A 15,262-nucleotide genomic window follows, 5' to 3' on the forward strand; every position below is an offset into this window, starting at 1 on the left:
CCTCACCCCAGCCATCCAAAAGGAGAAAGCATGGCATAAGTCTGTATCTTTCCCTGAAAGAAACTTCAGTATTCACAGGTTTACTGGAAAATGTCGGTTCACCACATCCCAAAGCGGAGTGTGAAAAGACCAAAAGCACATAAGGAAACTGATTACTTGGAGGTTAAAGACAAGGATGGAAAATGTGTCACTCCCTTGTGTCGCTGAAATCCAGCTCCCATCAGCTCCAGCTAACTCAGTCAATGGTCAGGGGTGGGAGGAGCTATATCCCAGGAGTAAGGTAAAGGTAAAGGTACCCCTGCCCGTACGGGCCAGTCTTGACAGACTCTAGGGTTGTGCGCCCATCTCACTTAAGAGGCTGGGAGCCGGCGCTGTCCAGAGACACTTCCGGGTCACGTGGCCAGCGTGACGAAGCTGCTCTGGCGAGCCTGCACCAGCGCAGCACACGGAAACGCCGTTTACCTTCCCGCTATAAAGCGGTACCTATTTATCTACTTGCACTTAGGAGTGCTTTTGAACTGCTAGGTGGGCAGGAGCTGGGACCGAAAGACGGGAGCTCACCCCGCCGCGGGGATTTGAACCGCCGACCATGCGATCGGCAAGTCCTAGGCGCTGAGGTTTTACCCACAGCGCCACCCGCGTCCCCTCATATCCCAGGAGTACATCCCACTGAATACAACAAGGCTTACTTTCAAGTTGAATATCCCTGGGATCACACTATGCTGCACTTTGCAATGTGAATGAAAAAATACACAGGATGCTTATTCAGATTATAACTGCTTCCCATCCACACACATTTTCCTTTGCATTACAAATTATCACATTGCATAGCAGGGGCTCAAATGCAAATTTAAAAGTTCACGGAAGCATTCTGGGAGATGTAAGTTAGACCCACGCTCCTAAAACCTGTAAATGCTATCCCTTTAAAGCACATCCGAAACAACTTCTTTCCTTCAAAGAATTCTGAACACTAGTTTGTTAAGGGTTGCTAGGAATTGTAACTCTTCGTTGTTGTTTTTTATACATTTTTATTAGTTTTTTTTTAACATATCATTTCCAGCAATCATATAACATAACTTCTTGTCTTATACAATATTTTAGACTTCCATCAACACCTCTGATGATTTTCCATTCTTTATCACTTATTCTGCATTTCTTATTACTCTTAATTATCATTAACTAATATGTTTTGGATGTGCTTTAAAGGGACAGTGTGTGCATGCTGTCATTGTGATAGCTCAGCTCAGCCCTTAGCAGCTAGTATATGATACAAAGAAAGGAGATAACCAGAGGCTTAGATCTCAAATTAAACCTCCACTGCCTTCCTCTTCTATGGAAGATGATGTTGGGAAATGAATGCTTGGCTCCTATTTTGCTCAGGGTGGAACCTATGCAACTTTCCCCTGCTACACTTCCCCTTGCGAATTCAGTGAGGTACTGGAACAAAATTTGTTCTTGGGATGTAAGAAGACATTGATTTCAGTTCCAACCTGTGTAGACTGCATGCAGTGCTGGTTTGGGTTTTGTTGTAGTTCGTCTTCTGACAAAAACTATGTTGTTTGGCTCCTTGCCCACTGTGGCAGAATTTTATATATTCAGTTATGTTACTCCACACCATTCACTTCAGGGCAAAGGAAATGGAATGAAAACGGGGAAGGAATCATCAATTACCGTATTTTTCCCTCTATTACACGCAGATTTTTTCTCCTAAAAAGTAAGGGGAAATGTCTGTGCGTGTTATTGAGCGAATGTGTGGTCCCTGGAGCTGACAAGCGCGTGAAGGCAAAAATCAGGCAAATATCAAATCGTCCGGAGAAGGGAAGCCTTGAAAGGAGGAAGCTCTGCCTCAGGGTCTTACTGCCCACCCGCTTCTGTTTCCTTACTGTGTTTGCTCAAACGGAACAAAGAGCAGAGAAAACCCTTCCCCTCCAGGCAAGCAGAGTGGAAAGCAGCAGAGCGTCCTTCTAATTCCTCTCCGTGCGTCTGGGACTCGAAGGCAACATGCAGGTGGGGGGGGGGGGGAGAGAGAGAGCTGGCTGGCTTGTGGGGGGGGGACATTTGCCTTCCTTTCCTCCCTCCGGTAAAACCCCTCTCCTGCATTCTTAGCCAGCTGCTTCTCTGCACACCCCTCTCCTTGTCGCTTCTATGTTTTTCCTTCCCTCCCTACTTAAAACGTGGTTCCAATCACGGATCCACATGGATCCTCAGGATCTTTGCATTGAGTCACCCCAAATTCACCATCAGATCACATAGCAATGATCTGATGCAAAAACAGGGCTGCAATGGTGCAAAAACATGGTTACAAAGCACAGATCCACATGGATCCTCAGGATCTTTGCATTGGGTCACCCCAAATTCACCATCAGATCACATAGCATGTCCATGGCTACAGCCTGCACCAAAAAAATCACGCACCCACTGTTGCCTGGGGCTGCAATGGTGCAAAAACGTGGTTACAAAGCATGGATCCACATGGATCCTCAGGATCTTTGCATTGGGTCACCCCAAATTCACCATCAGATCACATAGCATGTCCATGGCTACAGCCTGCACCAAAAAAATCACGCACCCACTGTTGCCTGGGGCTGCAATGGTGCAAAAACGTGGTTACAAAGCATGGATCCACATGGATCCTCAGGATCTTTGCATTGGGTCACCCCAAATTCACCATCAGATCACATAGCATGTCCATGGCTACAGCCTGCACCAAAAAAATCACGCACCCACTGTTGCCTGGGGCTGCAATGGTGCAAAAACGTGGTTACAAAGCATGGATCCACATGGATCCTCAGGATCTTTGCATTGGGCTACCCCAAACTCACCATCAAATCACATGTCTGTGGCCGCAGCATGAAGCACAAAAATGATACATCCACTGTTTCATTCAGAATTTTTTTTCTTGTTTTCCTCCTCTAAAAACTATGTGCGTGTTATGGTCAGGTGCGTGTTATCGAGCGAAAAATACGGTATATATGCAGGCTTAAAACTATAACAACAGTGAATGCAAATCTTGTTTACTTCCAGTTGGGTAAATAAGCAAACATCAATTAGCAATTCGGCCCCCCCTTTTTTCCAGTCTGAATCCTCTGACATCCTCACTACTTCTCCAAAGCATTTTGCTTTTGAAAGTAAAGGAAAATGTGTCCACCCCCCATGTCCAGAATCCAAGTGAACTAAACTGCCAACACCTGATAAAAGCAGAATTCTCCATCACTCCTGGAGGTAGCAGTCTAGCTGAGGCAGGTACAGGGCACACACAGCTCCAGCCTCCAGTTTCTCAATGCAGCTCCCTCACCACGTTGTCTGATGGCTGCATGTTACCTATGCAAACAAACACTACAAGAGTGCCAACCAGCATGCATCACATGTGCAGAGCATAAGCACATGAACAATGCCTGCTAGGGTGCATGGCCCTGGTCATGAGTTTAGCTCCATGTCTGCCTTTTCCCACTTCTGCCTTCCTGCTGGATCTAAATGTATCCCAGGATAGTTGCTGTTGATCTTATTTAGACCTGTTACCTAAACATGAAGTTGATAGATCATTGAGAGAATAGAGTTGGCCCTTTGCTGTAAATTTCAATCTGTGGCCAGAGGAATCAATCTCTTTTTACTTAGAGCCAATCTAGGTGCCACATACCAAGACGTGGGAGTAACAAAGCCTCTCTGTTCTGATTTTTAAAGAGGAAAGCAACTTCAGAGAGGATTTTCAGCAGGTGGAGGAAATGTTGCCACTTCTTCATTCCAAATGAGGGGCTCCTATCATGGAGTTCCAAACATGTATTTATCCTTGCAAGCACACCTGGATTCTAGGAGGAGCTGCAGCTGATTGGGGCAGTAGTGGCTGATTGCAGCAGAGAAAGACTGGGTGGGGAAAAGAAATTCAGCACTTCCTTCCCCCGGTGCTCTAAGCTGCCTCCCCCTAAAGCAACTTGTTGCTTTAAAAAACTCCATGCACCACAGTTTTATTGCATACATTTGTATGTAATGTTTACTTTGGCCTTTAGTGCTTTATAGTTATGGTGAAGCTGATAACTCTCAAGTCCCGGCTGTGAACCTTTGGAAAGCTGCAGTGAATACAAACAGACCATGAAGGTATTTGTCATATTGTTCAGAGAGAACTTCCTTTTTTATAATTCAGTTATTAGGTGGTGCTGGGTGAAGCTATTCTGTTTTAGTGCAGGAACAGTAGGATGCAGAGTGTGTAAATGTGTGACTGAAGGATTCAGGATTACCCAGCCTTCTTCCATACAATAACGTGTGCTGTTCAGCCACGGCAGGGACAATATGTTGACACTCAAAGGAGAAAACGGGTTTCTTAGCTGTGCACTTGCATTCTTGAAGAGTGTTCCACAAGCAGCCATACGTCTAGCCTTTCTCATCACTAAGATTGTGTCACCTGTTCTGGATTCTGAAATGAGGAGGAGGAAGCCCTGCCTGGGTAGAACATGTTGCCACCAGAGGTGGCAAAAAGGCTATTGGCTGGGATGGGCCCCCTCCAGGTGAACCCTGATGGTCATAGCTTTCTAGAAAAGTCCAGATTGGCCAAGTGTGGGGCCATCACAGTTATAACCTTAGCAGTGTGTGGACTACTCTGTGTCTGCTACAGGTACGTCTCCATTTTCTTCAACAGGTTCCCAACCTACACAAAGATATCTACTGCTCCATAATCCTACAGAGATGGAGCGGGCAGGTGGGAGGGCAGGAGGCTGCAAAGAAACCAGAAGCTTATGCAGGCCTATTGATTTAACTCTATGGTTGAGAGCAGTTGAACATAGAATGTTAGGAAGTCAGTTAAAAAAACACCCATCTTAAAGGGAGGCGAGGGCATTGGCCTCTTCAGGCTTCTGACACCTTGTAGTGAGTATTGTAGAGGGGGCAGGCATTAAAATTGGGGGATTTGCATATTTTATTTATTTCCAATATTTCTAGCCTGCTTTCCCCCACCACAATCACTAAAAGAATCTATCAGTCTGAAAACCATAGATAGCACAAACAACTTAAAATGCCTGCTGAAGCAGAAAGCAGGTTCAACAAGGAAGGAAATTGTCTGATTTTCAGTCAGGAGTGAGTTCCACAGAACTGGACCCTCGCATGACTCCTGGTGGAGACGAACCATTCCTCTGAACCATGGGGGACTACTAACGGAGACACCCCCCCCCCGGAAAGATCACAGTGATATCTCCAGAATATAAGAAATAAGGCAGTGCTTGATTTAGGACAATATAGGTAGTTTCCCCCAAGCTAAGGGGGCACAAAATTGAGAAGATCCATTTGGAGGTGTCCAATTTTGGCCTCGCACAGGGTGCCATGTTACCAAAGATTACCAATGTCTGCCCCTAAGTAAGGATATCCTGAACCCAAGTTATTAGGGGCCTTGTCAGTTAATACTTGGCCCATTAATGTATAGGCAGCCAGTACAAGCTTTTCAGCACTGGAATTATGTGCTGGTGGTAGTAGTCTGTCCCCACTAACAGTCGAGCCACAGCTACAGCTTCTGGACCAGGTCCAAGGGTAGCTCCACACTGAGTGCATTGCAGTAATCAAGTATTGAGGTAGATTATGAAGACAGAGCACAGCCATCATAGGTGGCAGCCACTGACAACCTTATCCATTATTGTTCCTTTAACAGCTGTATGAAAGGCAGCAATTCAACCGGTTAGCCATTTACTAGTATGAAAATACAATGATAGGAAGCAGTTCCTACCTGTTTGCTGCTCTGATTGCTTTATTTTGCTGCCTGCCAGCAGGGAGAAATGGCAGTCTCTGTGTGAGGCCCTATACCCTATCAACTTTTGTCCTACTCACCATTTTGGCCCGGCTCACCACTCCTAATGCAAAGGGCTGTGTGTGTAAAGGCAGGCATTAAATGGCAGCAGAATAGAATGTAACAAGTACACTCTGTGACAATTCAAGCATAATGTAAATGCTCGCAAAATGGCCTATCATAGCAGCAGTGATAATTGGTGACGACAGAATCACCTGAGTAAATGAGCACTTGCACAGGGACAGGAAGCCATTGTCTCAATTCAGACCCAAATGAATAGAATTAAACTTTTTAATTAGTTTCAGTTGAGCACTTTCATGCTAGAGCTTTTCTCCCAAGTTCCAGAATTGTCATTTAAAGGTGGGTTCTGCTTTGGAGACTAATACTTGAGTTTATTTACAAACTGATAGGTAAAGGCAGACCGCACAAAGATGCCAACAAAGCAAATGCCAAGGTACCCACGTCAGATCCCCAGAAATGCTTAAGCAGCCCAAAAACCTCAGCTCAGCCTTCTCCCTGTGTGTCTCCCCTGACCTCAGTCTAACCTCAGCCCACCTCCTTTGTTCCCTTTCCCAGACACAGATTAGATTAGAGGAGACAGAAAAGGATGCCTTTGGCCAAAATGACTCTCGCCTATCTTCCGGTTAGCTCCTTCTCATTGTGTGACATTTACCTGTAATTTCCCTAACAAATGAATTGTCCACCAACATTCAGAAAGTTCCCAACAGTTCCTGTAGCAGTCTATTAACCCTCTCATGACCAAGCCCCAATCTTACAACAGCAGCTATCAAATGCCCAGGTGTGAGTCATTCAGGCCTCTAGGGTCATATAGCAACACAGGCAAAGTGTTAGAAGTTGGGCTGTGGGAAAAGGGTATACTTCCACTCCTGAGGTTCACCCCCATCAGAGACCTACAAAGCTCCTTGTTTCATTCTGACTAGACAAGGACTCCGGGTGAAGGGTGGGGGGGATACACTGAAACATTTTGTTGCAGTCGCCATTTCTAAAGCAATTTTAAGAGCATAAGGGGAGCCCTGCTAGATCATACTGAAGGCCTGTCTATCTGCACCCTCTTTCCCACAGTGGTCACCTAAATGCCTGTGGAAAGCCCACTAGCATCACCTGAGCAGCCTGGTTCCCCAGGAACTAGTATTTGGAGGCATTCTGCCTTTGGTGCTGGAACCACCAAAGCCCAGAGCCATGGGCAGCCTGATCCTTCCTGAATTTGTCTGATCTTTATCTCAGTCTGCATCTGTACTGGAGCTCCTTTTAATTTTTTATAAACTGAACTGTTTTTAATTGGGTTTTAAAAAAACATATGGAACTGTTTTTATTTGTTTTTGCACATTTATTGTTTTATGCTCTTAACTGTTTTATTTGTTTTAATAATAGTGTGCTTAATTGTTGTAAGCCGTCCTTGGACCTTATTGTAAGGGGAGGGTAAGAAATCTCTAACAAATAAAATATAAAGGATCCCAATTATTGCATGTCTGCCCGCATATCTTTTGTAAGAAACACATAATAAAAATGCCAAACGTCTAACCCATTTGTAACACTACTAGATGTTCAGAACAGTATGCACAGGTTCTACATACTGAGATAAGACAAATAGCCACATGTCACCCAGTGAACTTCATGAGGAGAGCAGGATTTGAACACTGGACTCTATCCCCTACACCTCACTGGCTCTAACAGGGGAGCTTGGGCAAAGGACTGGTCTAGAAACCCAAAGCCCTTTTGGGAATGGGTAAGCTGTCCTGACGCTTAACTTTCTTCCTTTCTCTTGGCAGTTTCCCTGAGGCTGGTCATTGAAGATGGCCAGCAAGCAAGGCTACAGTTGTCTCCCTGATGGCTCACTGGATGTTCCCTCTTCCAGCCCTGAAGGCACCCTGAGCCTCAGTCCTCACAGCCCTGGGCTCTGCCTGATCTCCACTCCCACAGCAGAGACCCACTGGATGAGCAGCGCCCCACCCCAGCCAGAGTCGCCTGGAGAAATGAACGTAACTTTGGAGAAACTCCTGGCTCCCATTACGGAAAAGCTCAAGTATTTGCTGAAGAAAGCAGAGGACTTCCAGACGTACCTGCTGTACAGGTGGCAGGGGGCTGAGTCAGGGCTGGGGAGGAGGTGGGCAGTCTTTGGGCAATCTGGGCAGGCCACATGTTTGCTGGGGAGACACTTTGAGGCGACTGTAATTATGAAGCCACTGCAGATTAGGGAGGAGCGGGGACTTGAAAGAGGGAGGCTGGCTGGTTGGCTGGCTGGCCTAGTCCTAGGGCAGAGTGATGTCTAAGGTAGCTCCATTAACTACGAAACCCAAAATTTTAGATCCCCTCAAATTTTCTGGTTGCTGAATCTCTGCTTTAGTGGGGCTTGATTTTGAGTGAGTTCCTGTGTACCCTTTGGATTCTGGCTAAGTGGCAAATGTAATGGAGAACTCTTAATCTCCCAGTGTGGTGTGTGTGTGTGTGTGTGTGTGTGTGTGTGTGTGTGAGAGAGAGAGAGAGAGAGAGAGAGAGAGAGAGAGAGAGAGAGAAACTTACACACCCAGTTTTCCTCCTCCAGGGGCTTGCCCTCTTCTTGGGACCCCCCCCCCAATTAGGCCAAATTGATCAGGGGAAATACAGTGGTACCTCGGGTTAAGTACTTAATTCATTCTGGAGGTCTGTTCTTAACCTGAAACTGTTCTTAACCTGAAGCACCACTTTAGCTAATGGGGCCTCCTGCTGCCGCCGTGCCGCCAGAGCACGATTTCTGTTCTCAACCTGAAGCAAAGTTCTTAACCCGAGGTACTATTTCTGGGTTAGCGGAGTCTGTAACCTGAAGCGTATGTAACCTGAAGCGTGTGTAACCCAAGGTACCACTGTACCTGGACCGACCTGGAAAATGCACAGGGCTTATTGGGTCACCCTTTAGTTGATGGGCTGCTTGGGAATGAAGTTTCCATACTACATTATTGCCAGAGAGATAGCAAGCCAAGGGGCTGTCCAGTCTAGTTTTACAGCCGGACGGTGCCAGAATCCTCAAGTCAGCCCTGGGTTGTGGCCATGTTGCACTTCCCCAGTAGCAGAATATGCAGTGTGGGTCTAGCATGTGCCCAGCAAGAAGAGGGGCTTGGAGTGGAGAGCAAAGAGAGTCGCTGCATTTCCTCCCTGTGTGATGACCATATTGTGGGCCTCCTATTTTCAGCAGAGACAGAATGCAGAAGGAGCAATTTGCCAAAGCCATGCCCACGTTCCTGCAGATGTGCCAGCCTTACTTCCACTACCTGGAATCCACAGCGCGAAGCTGCACTCCTTATTTAAGACCCCCACAGGAAGCAGTGAGGAGGCGCGTGAGTCTGGGCCAAGGAGGGAAATCCCCATAGAGGATTCATCTAAACTGGTCGCTTCATCTAAACTGGCTCAAAAAGCTTACATGACATTCTGTTTGCACCTTTGCAGAACTGATCTAAAAAGGCCAAAAAAAAAAAAGTGGGGAGGGGGAGGAGGCTCTATGGAAGAAGTGCTTGGAATCAAAAGGCTACAATCTTTGGCTCTGGAAAAAGAACTGAAATTAACACTAAAAGTCTCTTTTGAATCCGGGCTCCCTCCTCCCCTTCGCAATCAAACTTTATTGTCTGGCATTCCAAAATTGCACCTGAATTTTCTAGTCAGCATCCAGCCCATCCTTGGCCAATGCCCTTCCCTTTCTTCTTCACAGTTGTAGAGTCTTTTCTCTTCTGCTTAAAATAATAATAAATCTCATATTACTCATTGAAGCAACTGTGCAAATAGATTGTTTTCCCATTACAACTGTGTGTAGTTTGGGAAGAAGAAATCTACGGAAACAAGGTATTTCAGGGTGAAGTGGGCAATCAGTGAAATCGGAAGAGCATTAGGATGGAATTCAATGTAGCACTAAGTAGCTCCTTCAAGAAAGATTTCTCCTTGTGCCATGGGACATTCTCTCTGTTGTTTCACCAACCCTGCGGAGCAGATTTGGAGAGGGCACAGGCCGCATGCAGGGGAAGGAGAGGGGAGGGAAACCCTGCTGGGCAAGCATAAACCCTTGGGCTGATTGGACTTGTTAACAGAATACCACCCATAGTTTTGGTATAACTATAACTCTGATTTCTATGCTGGGCTTTTAGAAAGGAAGGAATCTAGCAGGTTTTTTGCTAAACACAATATATGTTAAATGGGAAAAGGGAATATGACCTTAGCACGTGATATTTGATTCCTACATCCACAAAGAGCAGGGATAGCTGAGACCCCCAATACAATCTGGAGGAATACACTTCAGTACAAGGGCTTTTAATGTGTGATATTCTGTTTGTTTGTTTGTTTGTTTGTTTTGTTTTGTTTTGTTTTTGTATATCCTGTTGAAAGCTGCCCAGAGTGTTTGGGGCAACCCAGTCAAATGGGCAGGGTAAAAATAATAATTATTTTTATTTTTAATTATTATTAAAGGTCAGCAACTGGGTTGGTCAAAGATCTGAGGCAGACTAAAGGGATGAACTCTCACCCACTTTCCTTTACTGTCTGTTGTCAGCAAACTCATAGCTGACCAAGGGTGAAATTCTGTTGGACTTAGTTGTGTTTCCCACCCTCTGTGCTTCTGGCAGATACTCATCCATTGTGTAAGGATGGCTCTTGGGACAAAGGATAGGGCTTTCTCAGTAGCCGCACCAGTGGAACAGCTTGCCTCATGAAATCTAGAAGACCTCCTCCTCCTCTCTGGCAGCCTTCTGTTTTCATTTGGGCAGGCTGAAGGTCAAAGTGCCTTTTACTGAAGACTGACTTTGATCAGCCATGCCTGTCTCTGTTACTGTATTTTATTTTTACATTCATGTTTATCATTGTATTTTTCTGCTGTAATTATAATTACTATACACTGTCTTGAATAATATATATGCATTAGAAAGGTAGATATATACCTTTATAATAATTAAATAAACAAATCCAGGTATGAAGAGCTTGGCTGGCACAAAACATTTCACCCTTAAGGGCATGTCTGGGATTTTCCAGCCAGAAGGACAGAGGTCTCTTCTCTCACTTCCCACTACTCAAGAACTTGCCCTTTCAAGCCTTTGGGGCACTTCCACACAACCTGTTTATTAAGCACCCATCCCAATTTGCTTGCAAGGAGGTTAGATGATGTTGTGTCAAATCCCACATGCTCCAGAGCATTTCGCCTGTCACTTTCCTTACTGCAAAAAGTCTAAACTTTTGGGGAAGTGGATTTGTTGTGCCCAAACTCCCAATCAGCTAAGATTGTGCATCCTGAATTTGCAATTCTGCACTTTCCCCCACAGCTCCTGGAGATCTCCCAGCAGTTGGCCTGCCAGCTTGAGCAACTGGTTCTGATGTATGCTTCTTTCAGCTTTGTCTCTTTAGAAGACACTGACCCATTCAGGTAGGAGACAGTCTCAAAGACTTGCATGTGCCTAAGTGTGGCACAAGTGGCCCCAGAGTGCTAGGAGGAGCAGGTTGCTCTGGAATTGGTGCCTGCTAGTCACTAGAGTTTGGCTCTTACAACCATTTTGTTTTTCCCCTTGCTGGCTTTTAGTCCTGTTTTATTAGTTCCATGCAGCTTTTGTTAATTTTTGAGCTAGTGCTGCTTGATGGTTTTAATTGATAGGTGGTTATATTTGCACAACAGATTGTGCAATCTATTGTGCAATGAAGTCGCCAGCAACCTGCTTATGCATTCAGTTACACAGCAATACTCTACTGGCGTAAAACATTTCACCAGTGGAACAACTATACTGCCAAGTGGCTTTCACTTAGGTCTACGTTGGATCCAACCTGCAGTCTATAAATGCCAAACAATATTAATTTTTAAATAATAGAATGCACAGCATTGAAATAAATCAGCTCTCTGCATACCATGAAGCACACAAGATTTGGTCCAAAGGCAGGAGGAGATTCTTTGTACCAATAAGGTCTTCCAGTTAGATTTTTTTTTCAAATAGCAGGTTTAAAAATGAAGTCCCTTTCAAAATATATTCAATATTATTATTATTTTACATTGTCCTCCCACATCTCTCCCCAATTGTTTAGCTTTGGGTCTCAGTTTCTGGCAGATATATTTCAAACCCAACATTCAGTTATAGCAATCTAGCTTTATATTTGCAAATCATCTGGAAAACTGGTTTAACTGGAAAATGTAATCATTAGCTTTTTGCATGTGTTTTGTAAGTTATGTGCTCTATATCCGATCTCACGCACAGCTGCTCTTACCTGTCTGTCTGTCAATCACTACCAGTGTCTCATGCTTCTTCTGTGGAAAGTTTTGGCTGAATGAGTTGCGACAAGTTTCCATCTTCCGATATTGCATCCCAGCACCCTACACAGCTGCCCATATTCCCCGCAACCTCTATAAGAAGATGCGCTGGAACCTCGATATCTTGGAAGGCTCTGCTTGCCGGAATCAAACACCCCGGACAGAATAGTGAGTTGCAGGACACCCTGGAGATATGCGGTGTAGGTGGAGGGGACCTGAATGGAGAGCCATATCAGGCACTGACCCCCCCCTCCCCACCTTATTCCTTTGCTCCACTTCAAGGCGACTTGATGCAGGTCTTGGTGTGGTTTTATTCCACTGCCACTTTTCCTGAGGCTTGCTTGACTGGCCATCCCCATTCTTCACTGCCTAACTGCAACCTTGTCCTTCTCTTATAGCTACTTCCTGTGCTTCCGGGATACAGGAGATGAGACAACAGCGAAGATGCAGAAGCTCTGGTCCATTGGGCGCTGGGTGCCTTTGGAGCCTGACAGTGACCACAGCTCCGATGTGCTCTCCTGGTAAGCATGCAGCAGGGAAGTGCTGTCTAGAACAGCGGTGGGCTGACTTGAGTCTTGTGTGGTCTCCCAATGCGCTTTATGTTTACAAAGCAATATTGCATACTCAAGATCTCCTAACAAGTAAGACAGGGGGTGCACCAAAGCTTTCAATAACCTACCTGAATCTGGTGGGGGCAACAGACAGAAAGACAACCTGTTCTTCTCTCTTTAGTACTTGTTGGTAAAGCAGATTGCTTCCTTTCAGGCTTTACTTCCTTCCTGCTTCTTCAAGTATGAATCGGAGCCAATAGATTAACACTATCCCATGCTATCTTGGCCACATTTAAAACCTACACTTACCTTCAACCAGCAGTCTTGCCAGACTATTTCTTTCTGCACACCACTTTAATCTATTAAAGCTAATAGCTATTTAATCTATTTAATCTATTAATCTATTAAAATCTATTTAATCTATTAAAGCAACACGAGTTAACTTCAGGACGTGCCTTTCTTTCAGAAATCATGGGCTTCATTCTTTGATTCTTTTAAACACTGTTGGAAAAGATGCCCAGCTGTAGCATCTAACATCATTTCCCTATTTTAAGCTTTGAAAGTGAAGCAGACACATACGCTATGAAAAATACACTTGCTCCTGTCTGCACTATCTTTGGCACCCTCCCAGACATGTAACAGGAAGTTATTCAGGAAGAACTTTAAACCAGGGATCACAACAGTTCCAGTTTCCAACACAGTTGTAATTTTAAGGCATTTCTGCATTGTGGGATATAGCTTGAAATGTGTGCATGGCAAGCGGCTTCTCTCTTATCTGATGAGTGGGTTGAAACTTCCCACACATTTTCTACTATGGTAAATACAAGTGCAGCTGATGCCTGGCACTTGATTCAATATTATGACTGAAGACTGATGCCTGAATGCTGGTTTGTGCTTTCTGTAAGAATGAATGCAAAGAAACAAGCATGAAAATAAAAACAACACCACAAACACACTGAATTTCCTCTTGCTTCTGAGAAAAGATGTACTCGTAAGGGGCACACTCTGACAGTGGCAAATGTGGAATGTAGCTTAGTCATAGCTGTGTGCTGAAGTGCAAGGTGACATGCAGAGTGAAGGTATTCCAGGTGCCCTTCAGATGTTTTGGACTACAAGTCCCTTCAGCCCAGCCAGCATAGCCAATGGTCAGGGATGATGGGAGTTGTAGTCCGAAGTATCTGAAGGAGACCACATTGGCTTCCCCTGTGGCTTTATACATGCCTTCCTGTGTATTTCTGTAGCCGGTAGGATTGCCACCTGTCCTATATAATACACGGTTGTCCCGTATTTCAATGTAAAATGCTTATGTCCTATATAGATACAGTTTTGTCCTGTATTTCAAGTCTTCTCTCTCTCTCTCTCTCTCTCTCTCTCTCTCTCTCTCTCAAGTTAGGGATCCTCTCCAAGTGCATGTGCTTTAAAGGGTGTTTGAAAGGTCATGTATTTAAGCTCTGGGTAGCCAAAAACAGACAGATTTACAAATTTGTCTTTGTGTGTGTAACAAATTCCAGAGGGGCCATCCTGTTAGGCGCGCAATAGATTGTAATGGATTGCTTTGAAGTCACTTCAGCACCAGATGGAAATAATAATAACAACGCCCCCTCCCACAACCCTGTATTTTGTCAGAACAAAAGTGGCAACCCTCTGTAGCCATGCTGTAGTGACTGCTCATTAAAATCAGGGGGCTGAACTGGATGTTTAGGTTTTTATATCAATCAATCAATTTATGTACCACTGAATCACAACTGTGGTATATAGGACCCCAAACAATAAAAGCAGTGATGAGTTCAAACTAATTTCAAATGACGTTAAAAATAGCACGGATGCCAGGAATGCCACCCCCCCCCCTTTGCCTTTTCTTCCCACAGGGTCTTGTGCCGCCAGCCCATGGGGGATTACCAGCAGCTCCTGACAATCGGGTTTGAGGAACCCTCCCACACGCTCGCCACGGACCTCTTGGTGCAGATGCTCAGTGCTCAGAGCGCCGGTCTGCTGAACCGCGAGTCCTCTTGCTGGGTGAGCTCAGGGGAACAGGTGCAGTGAAAAACATACCTTCATGGTATGCCACCAAGGGGCAACCCACTGCCTCCTGCCACCACCAATGTCACATATGTGGCATAAGATGCTACCCTCACATTAGGCACTGTGAGGTCATGCTAAATATTGGCATGCAGATATGCCAGTTTAGGATTTTTGTGTTGAAGTTGAAAAATTTTGAGGTCTCCCCCCCCCTTCCTAATGTTAATTCTCTTGTGCTTGCACTGCTTGCAATGAGATGTGAGTGATATTTTTTGAACAAGAATATACTTGCCTGCTCCTCTGCTGGCTTCCTATGCCTGGCCACTGAACAGATACAACCCACTTTGAGATAAGCCATATCACCAAAGTACTGAGGCTCTCGTGTGCCTCCTTACAAGGTGCAACAGGATAGAACTGGAAGTCACATTTGCCTTTGAATTCCCTGTTTCCCTCTGAGCTCTAGTCACTTGTGGCTTAAGGCAGGTCAAAGTATCTGAAATACCTAAGCGGGAACATCTAGAAAGCTTTTTATTTTTAAAATGCCTATGTATAGCTTTCTTAATAAAGAAGTGGTGACTATTTTCAGGCTCAATTTTACTGATGTGTGGAACTTTTCTCAGAAGTAGAAGGGTGCTGGAGACGATCAGATTCAATATCCTTTCA

The 15,262-nt window shown here is 45.0% G+C and overlaps 1 protein-coding gene across 4 annotated transcripts; it reads left to right on the plus strand.

The window, feature by feature from the left end:
* The first annotated feature begins 3,603 nt into the window (after positions 1-3,603).
* Positions 3,604-15,180, plus strand: C2H19orf67 (chromosome 2 C19orf67 homolog). Of its 4 annotated transcripts, none has more exons than XM_053376320.1 (8): positions 3,604-4,857; positions 7,555-7,856; positions 8,955-9,096; positions 11,059-11,159; positions 12,012-12,197; positions 12,428-12,550; positions 14,449-14,966; positions 15,021-15,180. In XM_053376320.1, the coding sequence occupies exons 2-7, from the start codon at positions 7,579-7,581 to the stop codon at positions 14,621-14,623; spliced, it is 1,005 nt and encodes a 334-aa protein (XP_053232295.1). In that variant the 5' UTR covers positions 3,604-4,857; positions 7,555-7,578; the 3' UTR covers positions 14,624-14,966; positions 15,021-15,180. The 4 variants fall into 4 exon arrangements, with proteins under 4 accessions (XP_053232295.1, XP_053232292.1, XP_053232293.1 ...); XM_053376317.1 differs by having other exon boundaries at positions 3,605-4,857; positions 8,952-9,096; XM_053376318.1 differs by lacking the exon at positions 3,604-4,857 and adding an exon at positions 4,864-6,218 and having other exon boundaries at positions 8,952-9,096.
* The last annotated feature ends 82 nt before the right edge of the window (positions 15,181-15,262 follow it).

Source organism: Podarcis raffonei, chromosome 2 (assembly GCF_027172205.1).
Source record: "Podarcis raffonei isolate rPodRaf1 chromosome 2, rPodRaf1.pri, whole genome shotgun sequence".
In the NCBI taxonomy this organism is placed as follows: domain Eukaryota; kingdom Metazoa; phylum Chordata; class Lepidosauria; order Squamata; family Lacertidae; genus Podarcis; species Podarcis raffonei.

Excerpts from the sequence above, each read along its gene's own strand:
- C2H19orf67 (XM_053376317.1), top strand. The coding sequence starts at position 7,579 with ATGGCCAGCAAGCAAGGCTACAGTTGTCTCCCTGATGGCTCACTGGAT. Across the intron at positions 9,097-11,058 it reads AGGAAGCAGTGAGGAGGCGC|CTCCTGGAGATCTCCCAGCA; the intron begins GTGAGTCTGGGC and ends TTTCCCCCACAG. Across the intron at positions 12,198-12,427 it reads CAAACACCCCGGACAGAATA|CTACTTCCTGTGCTTCCGGG; the intron begins GTGAGTTGCAGG and ends CTTCTCTTATAG.